The 13,805-nt window shown below is 36.3% G+C and overlaps 1 protein-coding gene across 1 annotated transcript; it reads left to right on the forward strand.

The window, feature by feature from the left end:
- The first annotated feature begins 9,395 nt into the window (after nucleotides 1–9,395).
- LOC133832779 (uncharacterized) lies at nucleotides 9,396–13,252 on the forward strand. The gene is made up of 2 exons (XM_062263078.1): nucleotides 9,396–9,692; nucleotides 12,932–13,252. Exons 1-2 carry the CDS (start codon nucleotides 9,396–9,398, stop codon nucleotides 13,250–13,252), a joined length of 618 nt encoding a protein of 205 aa, XP_062119062.1.
- The last annotated feature ends 553 nt before the right edge of the window (nucleotides 13,253–13,805 follow it).

The following is a 13,805-nucleotide window of genomic DNA, read 5'->3' on the forward strand; positions in this document are numbered from 1 at the left end:
ACTTAACCCCTAATTCCATCTTTGGTCTAAGTCCTCTGACGAACTTGGTCAACCTCGTAAATTCGGTTGGGACCAACTCTGTGCAAACTTGACTAATCTGTTGAACTGACGAGCATATTCTTCTACCATTAGCGATGACTGCCGAGGTGTAATACTTCTTGTGGAACGGCTCCACAAATATTGTCCATAACATGGTGGTGACATCGTTAGTCTGTTGAACTAAGTCCCACCATATTCTGGCATCCTTCTTGAGTAATGACGAGACGCAGGATATGCGGTCTGCATTACTGAAATTCATGTGCGTAAGAATTGGCTTCACATCCTTAGCCACTCTTCTGCCTCAAAGGGGTCTATAGTCCCTTTGAAGTTTGGAGCGTGCTGCTTGTGGAACCTTTCATACACTGACTCCATATTCGGTACTGGATGTGGCGCGTAGTTCGTCACTGGCCATCCCCCATATGGACCAACTTGTTGGGGTGCTAGAGCCATTTGTTGTAGCTGCGGCTGCGGTTGCGGCGGAGGCTGAGGCTGCGCCTGTTGACGTTGTTGCTGCAAGAGTTCCTCGACTTGTTGTTGTCGTCTAGCGATTTTCCGCGGTGTTGTCAGCTGGCGGTGTCGGCGCGTTGTGGCTAGTAGTAGCACGTACTCTTCTTCTGCGAACTGGAGGGCATCATTGGTCGTTGGAACAACGTTGGAGGCGTTTCCGTTGGTGCGTGCAGATCTTCGGAGCGGATCTTCACCAAAAGTTCTAACAGTCGAGAACTTGTTAGAACTTACCCTAATAGGCTCTAAGGCAGAAACTTATTCTAAAACAAACATATCTCGGACCTATTTATTATCACTTCTTATGAAAAATTATATAGGTCTTTATTTATTATTAGAGTGGGTTTCTATACTTAGAAAAACAAGTCATCTTTATTTTCTAAGTGTGTTTCTACTCATCCTATATGACTTAATTCTCAGGCTCGAAACTTATCTTTGTTCCAAAGTTAACCATATTGAGGGAGGGCTGGGATCAGTAAAATCGTTCCCACTACTAAGGCCCCCTAACTCTCAATAAGGAAACTTGGTTCATTGATTTGTATCCACCTTCACTGAACTTAGTCATTATTCATTTTATTTATTACTCATTATGATTGCGAAAAAAATCAAACTCATACATGAAAATAAAATAACATGAACTTAATTTGGAAAAAAAATAATTTTCACTTATGACAATCATAAAATAAAGAAATAAACAAAACAAACATTGAAAAAACTAGCTATTCTTAAAAATCGGGATCTTCTACATCCGATCCTTCATCTAGCATATCATTATCTATCTCCTTATAATCATCATTGTCTTGAGCCTCAAAATTTCCTCGGGGAAGATTTAAGAAGATCCTATGTTGTTGCTCATTAGTGAATTGAAACTCTAAATCATAGGTGAACTTAAGTATGAGAGAATAATATCTTAGGGCTGCTTGTAAGTCATCATCATTATTTATATTCTCCCATATTTCTTCTAAAGTTAAAATTGCTGAAGGAAAATCTTTTAAAAGCCTAATTACTAGGACATATTGTTCTGCAGCTCTCATCATGATTTGCTTAGACTCTTGAAGGTGACCTATCTTTTTGTGGAACAAAATCAATCTTTGAGTGATCTTTTCTAGTGCTCCTATGGTGTTTCTTGGCTCCCTTATTCTTTTTAAAGCCTTAATGGCTCGGATATCCTCATTGCTTAAAGCTCCGTTCATTCTTAACTGAAAACATAAACACTAAAAATGTTAGCTATACACATAAGTAACATAACTAGTAACTTAAACACTTACTTGGCGGTCCGATTCGGAGCTTTGAGCATGTGTATCGAGGAGAACTTCATGCGAAGGAACCGTTGCTCTGATACCAACTGTAACGACCCACTAATCTAGACTATTTGGACCATTAACGGATCTATACATAAAACTTACATTTTTGCGGAAATACCATAATTTTATTGAAACTTGTGGAAACAAAGGTTACTTTCATAAAATAAGTAGGATATGGGTACCCATCGTCTTTAAAACAAAAACAACTTAAAGTAAAAAGGGTTACATAGAAAATGCGGAAAGTACATTTAAAACCATAAAAAACATAAACAAGACTACATCCTCGAATCGAATAACGCTCGGCCCCTTGACTCCATTCACCATCGATACACATCCTCTAAGCGTCACGAATCTTTCCGCCTCTAAAGCTTATTTCCTGCACATAAACAGAAAGGAATGAGCCTAATGCCCAGCAAGGAAAAATCTAACACATAGTCATAAACATAAACATAATTTCATAATAACGTAAAGACATAACATAACACATAATACACTTATTATAATGGCCATTATTACTTGGGGTCCCATAGACTAAACAAGCATATGCCCATGGGATTAATGGGGTCCTACTAGCTAAGTAGGTCATATGCCCATAACCCATTTGGGGTCTTGTTAGTCATATGGGTCATATGCCCAAGCCTACAAACATACACATATACATATCATAACACTTTTAATAACATAAAACATATAGATAACATAAGCACATAACATATTAATTCTAGCCTATTTTCCTTACCAAAGTTACCGGGATTATGGACTGAGTTGGGACTTTTGGAACACTCCTAAAACCATAAGAAAGAGTGAGTCTAAAGAAAAGAGATGAAATGAAAGAGATGGAAAGACTAAACCATAAAAACATACTTACCAACTTATATGCATAAGAGCTTGGATTCCCTAACCAAAATAAGAATAAGGTTAGGGGACTGAGTAGAAGGTTTTGAGAAAAGAAATAACATAAAATACAGAAAGGAACTAGAGTTTTGGGTTTACCTCAAAGATTGCAAGATCAATCTAACCTTCACCGAAATACTATAGAACTCACTTCCCAAAGTGTTTGATAAGCTTATGATGTTTAAGCTTATAGTTTTTCCCCAAACCAAGTGTTTACACTCTCACACTCACTTAACACTAGCAGCTTCTGAACTTAGAGCAAATGGTGAATAATGGCTGGGTACTAGGTCCTATTTATAGAGTTTGGGAATGAAAATATCTTGATTTTACTTGAATAAAAATAATGGCTTTTTAGGTGAAAATCATTTGAATAATCGTTCAGCAGAGGCTGAAGACTCGTTCAGAAGATGCTGGACTGTTGAAGGAGTTTGAATGGCTGAAAGGAAATGAATTCAAAAGAGTTTGAATCCATGCTGAAGGAGGCGATATATCGCCCCCTGTAGGCGATATATCGCCTGGGCCAGTATGCCCGAGGCGACCGTGCATCGTTTCGTGTTTTCCGTATCTACGTGCTGCGACATATCGCCCCCTATAGCTGCGATATATCGGCACACGCTGAATATTTAAACACGAATTTACACATTTTTAGCTGAGTTTGAATGGAGTAAACAGCCTTGACTAAGCCCTCAACGTGCTCAAAGCTGCTGACTGACCCTATTCATTCAAACTTTTACCCTTATTTAATTTAATCCTCAAAAATACTTAATCCTTAATTACCATTCAAAACATGTGCTTAAAATCCTATTGGTTGATGTCTAAACATTATAATATAATAATATAATCCTTAATATCAGTCACATTAATCAAACCTTAGGTTATACTTAATATTCTTAAACTATAGATTAAACTTAGAAAATCTATAAGTACTACTATGAGTGTCCAAATAATTCCCGGTCTGAACCAAAAATCCACAGTAACAAAGATAATGCTATAAATACTATCATACTACTATCTATCTTAGCTAAGTAAAGTTCTTGGACTCTACAGTTTTGGTTAGGAAAATTGTTAGATCTCTTCCTAACAAGTTTCTATCCAAGATCACAACCATTGAGAAGGTAAAGAACCTTGACACCTTGAAAGTTGGGGAATTGATGGGATCTCTTCGAACTTTTGAACATAATCAAAAGATCTGCCATCAAGAGAAACCAATTGTCATGAAGGAGAAATCAATTGCCTTGAAATCTTCCAAAGAGAAAATGGAAAGCTCAAATGAGGAAGATGATGATGAAATGATCTTGTTATCGAAAAGATTTAAGAAGTTTATGAAAAAGATTGGTAACAAGAAAAACATGTCTAAATCCTCCAAAGGTAATAATTTTTCAAAACCTTTTGAATCTACTAATAAAAAAGGTATTCAATGCAGGGAGTGTGAAAGTTTTGGACATATTCAATCTGAATGTGCCAATACCTTAAAGAAAAATAAGAAGGTCATGGCAGTCACTTGGAGTGACCAGGACTCTGAAAGTAGTGATGAGGAAGAAAATTCTAATCTTGCCTTAACTTCTGTTTTTTCTTACTTACCTCTTTCTGTGCAGGTGAATGAGAGCCTTGTTTTTTTAAATAATACTATTTCAACAGATGGTTCCCATGGTAATTCGGATGAATCCGATTTGGATGAGGATTCTTTGAAAGAATCATACAAAAACATGTATGATCAATGATTGAAAGTATGTTCAGATAATAATTTGATGGCAAACAATAACAAAGTTCTCAAGAAGATAAATGAAGAACTTGCCTCATTTGTGCACCGAATACTCTATATATTCGGATTCACTTTGGTTGTTTCATACTCAGTATTTTCTTTTTTGTCTCTCTCACTTATAACCAAAGTGTTTAGGGTTTTTTCTTTGTGTGTTTCACTTGTTTCATTCTTAGTAGCCATGAAGACTCGAGGCCGTGGTTCATCTTCCAAATCTATGAAGTCTTAGCAGGAGACAGTTCCTGAGTCAGTTCCCACTACCACTCCTCCCGTCCCAGCATCAATCCCTGCTGTCTCGCCTCCTACAGGCCGTCGACCGAAAACCACAGCAAGAAAGAAGGTTCTTGCTCTTCCTGGTCCTATAGGATCTACCGTACTTGGAGCTTCAAGTAAAGGAGTTACTTTTCCCAACCTCGATGCTCAGCCAAACCAAGCCTCGGAGATTCCACTCGCCTCTTCTGAAGGTCATATAAAAGCCAAACCTGCCTTGACTACAAGTCATTCCCAATCAATCTCCACTGAAGTTGTGTATGATCCATCTGATCATGACTCTGAATCGTCGTTATCTCCTGATGTTTTGACCCCCAAGGCAAAGGGCAAACGTAAGACCAAAGCTGCTGGAACAAAGAAAAGCAAGAAGGCCAAAGTGGCTCCAACAAAAGGTACCAACTCCATCTCCGATTCATCTCCTTTATCCCAATTTATATTGAAGGCAAAAATCAACCCACCTCCTTGCACCTCATCAGAAGATGTTTCTCCTGAAATGGAAGACTCTCAGCCTGAGTTGGACCCTTCCTTGACCGAGCCAAATCTTCATGTTCCTCTTGATGATTTGGTGGAGGAGACTGAATCTGAAGAAGACCCATCAGAAGCCTCTCCTGTTGCATCTGACCCAAAAGGCACCACACCATTGGCATTTCCTGAATTTTCTTCCAAACTCCCTAAATAAAAAGGTGCTTTTGTCTATACCTTAGGTTCTTTCAAATCTCATTCTCTTACTTTCTAATTTAATTATAATGAGAAGAACATGCAATTTTATGAGTGTTGTCACTTTATTAGTGAGCGTAATTTCCTTTTTGCTCCTCATCGTGTTTTTGGGGTCTTACTTACTTTAGAGGAAAGGGGTTGGTTGCGATCTTTATCTGGGTTTGATGGGTTTGTGCCTCGGGTTGTTAAAGAATTTTATGCAAATTTTAATGATGAGTTGTTAGACCAGTTTTCTTTTATGCTTCATAAAGTGTATGTTAGGGGACATTGGTATAAGTTTTGTCCTACTGAAATTGCTAAAGCCCTCAATCTCATTCCTGTTGAGATTGATGATTCTATTGAGTTTGCAAAGGATCAAGTCTTGTCTAAGTTGGTTGGTCAAGCTATGGTGTGGGAACCAAGCACCTCTCTACGAGTCTCGGATCTCACTCACTATTATGGTGCTCTTTTCAAATTCACAATGTTTAATTGGATGCCTACCACTCATTCCTCTACCATCACTCAAGACATGGCTTTTCTATTGTTCAAAATTGGGACTGGAGTCACCATTGATCTTGCTGCTGTTATTTTTGATCAAATCGTGTCCTTGAGTGGTGCCAAACGCAAGGGTCAACACTTGATGTTTCTGCAATTTATTTACAAACTTTTGGACTCTCAGCGTCCATTGAAGAAGTCCCATGAAACCTTGACTTCTCCTTTTGTTGGTCCTACCTACATTGTCAAAGATGACCATGCTCCGTCCATAGCTCGAAAGGTCAAAGGCATTAATCTGGCTGGTTCTGGTTCTGGAAATGTTGTGACTGACACTCCTGCTGTCCCGACTGATCTCGCTTCTGTCCAGAAAGGAATTACAAGTCTTTCTGACCGGTTCAATCTCATGGAGGATACTCAGCGCCAAATTCTTACTTCATTGGTCATTATCAATGCCTCCACCTCTCCTGCTCCATGATGGTTACCATTCCTTTTGCTTTCTTTTTATTTGCTTTTGCTAAATGTAAAAGAACACTAGATGTGTCTTTCTTTTGATTTCGTTTCTTTTGTTCTTTGGCATTTTCTTAGACAATGAGGGGGAGAGAGAGTAACTCTATTTTTGGTACTTAGATTATGTTGTTTGACCTACTGTTTCTCATTGGTTTTTGTTAACTATTTTATCTTGCGTTTTGGTTATTTTTGGCAGGGGGAGTCATTTTGAGACTCTTGTGATTTTAAGCACTTACTTGTGTTTTGTAGGGATCTTTTAAAAATAGATATGCCTTGTCTATAAAATTGCTAAAGGGGGAGATTGTAAATCCTAAAATTGGCGTAGTTTATAAAAATATCGTTTTATTAAAAGATCAATTTTTTATTTCCCTTTATTTTGTTTTTCGGAATTAAACTTTCCCTTTCTTGTGATTTGTGGAATATTTACATTCATTATTTAACTTTATTTGATTATAAAGGGAAGTAATATCTTGCAAATATTCAGTACTTACTCAAAATTATTACTGGAATATTTGACATTATATTTTCGTGCAGCTCAAGAATTGAAATTCAGGAAACTGAATCTTTAATGTCATTAATTGTTCTTTCTATTTTGAGCATGTTTTTGATTCGACACAGGTCTGAGATGTCCCCACCAAAATCGTATCTGTCGGATCAGCAACTTCCAAAAAAGCAATTCTTCATCAATCAAGAATATCTTCAATTATTCTTGCCTTTATTAGGAGATTCCTTCTTAGCCTTTATGAGCACGCAAAAGGACTCTATAAATAGGGCTCTAAAGGCAGTGAGAAAAGTGAACTCTTAGATGCATAATTTGTGAGTGTATTGTAATATTTGTGAGAGTTCCTTCTTTGTATTCAAGATCATAGTATTCACGTGATCTTGTAGAAATATGAGAGTTTAGTTTATGTGATGAGTTTATACCACGTTCATGAGTGAATACACATTGTAATTTGAACACAACTTTTATAAGTCTTCAGGAGAGGATTTTTACAAGCCTTGCGTCGGGAGGATGCAAGCACTCGCTGGCCATTGAAGGGAGTTCAAGTGGTTGAGCGTTTCAATCAAGATCAGATTAGTGAAGAGAAGTACAACAAAGTTGCGTCAAATCTCAAGAGGGAGTCATGTTTTGTTTAAGTCAATATTTTGTACTTGTGATTCTTTATTGATTGGTTTTATTCTCTGGGCATGGCCCCAAGGAGTAGGTTATCCGAAAGGGTTTATGAACATTGTAAAAATTTGTTGTGTTCTTTATTGTTTTGCACTGTCTTTTTATTATGTTAAGTTTTTGTCGTGACAAGTTCAGCTTATGTCCCGACAGAACTGCAATCTGTTTAAATAGTTAATTAACATTCCGCACTTTAATTAATTCACATGGTTTAATTAATTTGGTAAATACTAAAAATGGAATTTCAGTTTTTTTAGCTTTTGTAGCTAACTTTGATGTTTTTATGATCTTAGTTAAGTTTAGTTATCTTTGTAGTTTTTAATAGCTAATGGGTTGAAGATAATAGTTTCATGAATAAATATTGTACAAAGAATGAACTAACATGTTAAACTATCTAAATTTAATTTTTGATGGTTGAATTATCAGGTTTTGCTGCAACAAAGCAGATTTTGCTTAAGCATTTTGATCAAGTAGCTTTTGGACACCTAGGGACATGTGAAAAGTCAAAGGGGTGAGCTGGAATAGTGGCTGAGGTGGCAAGTACAGAAAGTATGAGTATAAAATTGAGAGTAATTGCCAAAAGAAAAGAGGAGATGCACGTTTTTACCAAGAAGAGGGGCAATAAAAAGAGGGAAAAATGAGGAAACCTAGATGTTACTTAGAGAGGCTTCAGCCGAAATAGAAGAAGCAGCCAATTTTGGAAAGAAAAATGAGCAAGAAGAAGAAAGAAAAACCAGAAATCAGCTAGAAGGAAGGAGGACAAAAAAGGAGAAGCTTAAGCATCAATTGGATTTTTTCCTTCTTCTATTTCTAAACTTCATTTTTATATTTTCTGAGTTGATTTCTAAATCTGAATATTATGGGCTGTTTTGATTGTGGATTAATTTTTATTAACTCAGCCATGAACTAATTTTTAGGTGGCTTGAATTGTTGACGAACCCTATGTTATAGTCTAGTAATTTTTTGCACTTTATTTTAGTAAAATCTCTCTTGTTCATTCAAGTGTGCTTATATTAATTTCTTGTTGTTGTTTGGCCAGCAATGGTAAGATATTTAATTATGTTTAATGCTGGAAATGTTAAATGTAATGGGAAGAATTTCGATGACACAAGTCATAATCTAGGTTAGATTATGCTAGTAAGTATCATAGGGATGTGTTATTTGCCTTGTGTAACTTTTGAGAATTAAACTTTGATTTTGCATTCTTAAATCTGATTTTGCATAGGAATAAGTTTAATTAGGTAAAAGAATTAATGTCATAAAATTTGGGAAAGTTTTATGAGTGTTTAATGAATTCTTGTTAACCTGAAAGTGTTGCTAGAATATTGTTGTCGCAATCTGTTCATGATGATTAATATAGGGGGAATCAATAATTCAAGTTCATTTTGCAATCCATATATTTCTTTCAATTTTCTTGTTTTGTTTAGTTTTAATTTCAGTATTTCCATCTTTTTAATATTTTGTTTAGCCTAAAAACAACCAATTTGATTTTTAGTACTTTTAAGTTATTTAGTAATTGTTTTGCTTATTTTTCTATGTTGCAATCGCTGTGGAGATGATCTACTTATCATTATATTACTTGGGTGATTACGCGCACTTGCATATTTAAACCGAATTTTAATTTATCACAACAAGTTTTTGGCGCCATTGCTGGGGATTGGAATTAGAAATTTTTGTAATATCAATTACTGCAATTTATTTTTCTTTGTTGAGCTGACTTTGTTTGCTTACTCTTGTGTTTTCTAAGGTGATTTACTATATGAACGAGCAAGAAGACATCGAACTAGCTCCTATTGACCTTGAGATTGAAACAACAGTTAGAAGAAGACTAAGGGAACAACGGGCTAAAAGTCGCCTTAATATGGCTGAAGAGGTTGAAGGAGTTGAGGGTGCTAATAATGTCACTAACGCGATTGCTATGGCTGATGATAATGAGAGAGCCATAAGGGAGTATGCTGCCCCCATGTTCAATGAGCTCAATCTGGGCATTGTTAAGCCTGAAATTGAAGCACCCCAATTCGAGTTAAAGCCCGCGATGTTCCAAATGTTGCAAACAGTGGGTCAATTTAGTGGGCTGCCTACTGAGGATCCTCATCTTCATCTTCGTTCATTTTTGGAGGTGAGTGATTCTTTCAAGCTACAAGGAGTGAGTGACGAGGCCCTAAGGTTGAAATTGTTCCCTTTCTCTTTAAGAAATCGAGCTAGAGCTTGGCTAAACACTCTTCCTCCTGACTCGGTGACTACATGGAATGAGTTGGCTGAAAAATTCTTGATTAAGTACTTTCCTCATACCAAAAATGCCAATTTTTGCAATGAAATCATGTCATTTTAGCAGCTTGAAGATGAATCATTTTGTGAAGCTTGGGAGAGATTCGAAGAGTTATTGAGAAAGTGCGCACACCATGGGATCCCACCTTGTATACAAATGGAAACATTCTATAATGGGTTCAATTCTTCCACTCGCATGGTGTTAGATGCTTCAGCTAATGGGGCTTTTCTCTCTAAGTCCTACAATGAAGCCTATGAGATTTTGGAGAGGATAACTAGCAACTGTTATCAATGGTCCTGTAGAGTCCCAGAATTTACTTAGCTAGTTAGATATTAGTAGTAATAGTAATAGCTATTAATAGTAGTAGTATTTTTATGACTGTGGATTTTGGTTCAGACCGGGATTTAATTGGACACTCATAGTAACACTTGTAGATTTTCTAAGTTTAACCTATAGTTTAAGAATATTAATTTCAACCTAAGGTTTGATTAATATGACTGATATTGATGATGATATTTATTATATTATAAGGTTTAGATAAACCCAATAAGATAGTAACACTTGTCATATGTATGATTATTAAGGAATTATTATTTTAATGATAAAATAAGATAAATATAAGACTTAGTCTTCACCAAAATCTGATAGGAGCATGATATTTGTCACAATTTTATTTATTTGTGTATTAGGTTGTAAATAGATTTTTCGTAACTTTAAGGTACTGTAACTTCCGACCTATTTTTGACTCAGTTATGTTATGAATTTCAAAAAATAGTATTTCTAGAAAGTTGTAGATAATTTAATTAGCTTTCTAACGGTATAAAGAAAGTCCAAATCGAAGTTCTACAACTCCAGATATATTGATTTTCCTGAAGGGGAGTTTAGAGTTACGAGATTTAGGGAGTTAGAAGTTAGGATTCTATTTGTTTTTATTATTTTAAAAATCAAGCTTTGAATCCTTAAATCTCTCTGAAAAATTTGACCAATTCCTAAGCCTTTGGCTGAAGCATATTCAAATATTTTTAATTAAATATGTTATTTTTATTCAAAGCCAAAAAGAAGATTTTTATTCCTAGAACTCTATAAATAGGACCTAGCACCAAGCTTTTTCATTCATTCTTCAAGCATTGATCAGAGCCTTCCATGTGCTAGTGAGACTATAGAGTGATAAACACTTGGATTGGGGTTATAAGCTTAATCATTATAAGCTTAATAAACACTTGGGAAGTAAGGTTATAGTGTATTTCGGTTTCGAGCTATAGTTCGGTCATAGAAGCATTCAAGGTATTCCTAATTCTAGTTCCTTCCTGTATTGATTCTTATAGTTCTTCTCTACTCAAATCCTAACTCAGTCTTTTCTATTCTTGGTTAGGCATCTAAGTTCTTTGAACTTAAGGTTTTCGTTGGTAAGTATCGTTTCGATGGTGTAGTTTATTCTTTCCATCTCTTTTCTTTAGTATACTCACCTCTATATTATGGGTTTTAGGAGTGTTCCAAAATCCCGACTTTGTTCTCATCATCCCGGTATATTGGTAAGGAAAATAGGATAGGATATTATGTGTTATGCCATATGTTATCTTATGATTTATGTGTTATGTTAACTTATGATTTGTGTGTTATGTATGTTTGAAGACTTGGGCATATGACCTGTACACTAACAAGCCCCAATAAATTTATGGGCATATGACTTGCTTAGCTAGCAAGCCCCACAAATCTAATGGGCATATGACTTGTTTAGTTATGGGACCCCAAGTAATAATGGTCATTATAGTATGTGTGACATATGTTTATGATATGTTTTATTATATGCAACGTTATGAATTTTATGTATATGAGTTATGTGTTAGGTTTTCTTTACTGGGCATTAGGCTCATTCCTTTATCTTTTAGTGTGATGCAGGAAACTAGATACAGAGGCGGAAGGATTCTTGGAAGCTTGGCATGTGTGTTGAGGATGAACGGACTGAGTGGATTGCGTGTCGATCGAGGATGAAGTTATTTATATTTAGTCTTTTAGATCATGTTTTTCCGCATTTATTTTTTTTAACAATTGAATTAAAGTTTATGTTTTTCTTTTAAACAATGGGTACCCATGCCATATTTTCTATTATTATGTATTTGATACAATATTTTGAGATTTAATAAAGTTATATTATTTCTTATGTATCTTTCCCAAAATAGTAACTATGTATAGTAGATCTAATGGTCCAAGGTCATAGAAATAGTTGGGTCATTACAGGCTCAATGCTAGAGCCTCAACAAGTCGAAAAATGGATGGTATACTTGAAGTGGATGCATTGACAACTTTGACCGCTCAAGTTTCTTCAATGACTAACCTTCTCTAGAACATGAGTTTGGGGGGAATGGTACAACCAGCTGCTATGGGACAAGTTGCTGATGTATCTTGTGTTTATTATGGAGATGGGTACACATTTGAGAGTTTTCCTTCGACTCCCGCTTCGGTTTGTTATGTAGGGAATCAAAATGCCAACCGAAATAACCTATATTCGAACTGTTATAATCCGGGGTGGAGGCAGCATCCAAACTTCTCATAAGGGGGTCAAGGAGCTAGTTTAAGCAGATCACCAATGCAAAACAATCCTACATATCCACCAGGGTTTTCTCAACAACAACCAAGAGCTAAACCACCTCCTCCTCCTCAAGTGTCTCAATCAAAAACTTTGGAGAGTTTAATGAAAGAATATATGGCCAAAAATGATGTTGTGATTCAGAGCCAGGCGACATCCATGAGGAATTTAGAAATTCAAATTGGGCAGCTAGCTAATGAGCTAAGGAATAGACCATAAGGCACCTTGCCTAGTGATACTCAAAATCCAAGGAGAGATGGTAAAGAGCAATGCAAGGCAATCACTTTGAGGAATGGTAAAAATCTGGAGTTGAATGAGGATAATCCTAAGAGAAACGGCGAGCCCACTTCAATCCACAGTAGTGTGGAAAAGGAAGATAAATTTGAGTTCAAAAATGTCAAATGTTGAGCCTGAAGCAAATGTTGTAGCAATTACTTAGCAATATGCAACAGAGAAGCCTATGAGCAAGCCACCTCCACCATTTCCTCAACATTTTCAAAAGCAGCAACAAGATGGTCAATTCCGAAGATTTTTGGATGTTTTGAAGCAACAACACATCAACATAACTCTGGTGGAAGCTTTGGAACAAATGCCTAATTTTGTGAAGTTCTTGAAGGATATTTTGGCAAAGAAGAGGAGGCTTGGTGAATTTGAAACGGTTGCTTTGACTGAAGGTTGTAGTGCTATATTGAAGAATAAAATTCCTCCAAAGTTGAAGGATCCAGGCAATTTCACAATTCCAATTTCTATTGGGGGATGAGAAGTTGGTAATGCTCTTTGTGATTTGGGAGCTAGTATTAATTTGATGCCCATGTCCATTTTTGAGAAGATGGGAATTGGAGAAGCAAGGCCAACTACACTCACCTTACAATTAGCTGATCGTTCTATGGTGCATTCGGAGGGAAAGATTGAAGACGCCCTAGTACAAGTTGACAAGTTCCTTTTTTCGGCGGATTTCATTATTCTTGACTATGAGGAAGATAGGGATGTACCGATCATTTTGGGGAGACCATTTCTTGCCACCAGGAGGATGTTGATAGATGTTGAAAAAGGAGAGCACACCATTTGAGCTCAAGACGAACAAGTCACATTCAAGGTTTTTAATCATATACGCTCTCCTAATGAAGTTGAAGCTTGTTTGGACATAAGTGCTTCTATCTTCAAGTTGATTGAAAAGATGCATGGAAAGTATAGCAATGGAGTCAAGAAAAATGTCCCTTTTGAAGAAATTGAGAACGGTGGGGAGCCATGGATAAGTCAGGAAGAAGAACCATCTCATCCTCCAAAGCTACCAAAGAAAAAGAAACATAGTA

Source organism: Humulus lupulus, chromosome 4 (assembly GCF_963169125.1).
Source record: "Humulus lupulus chromosome 4, drHumLupu1.1, whole genome shotgun sequence".
Taxonomy (NCBI): domain Eukaryota; kingdom Viridiplantae; phylum Streptophyta; class Magnoliopsida; order Rosales; family Cannabaceae; genus Humulus; species Humulus lupulus.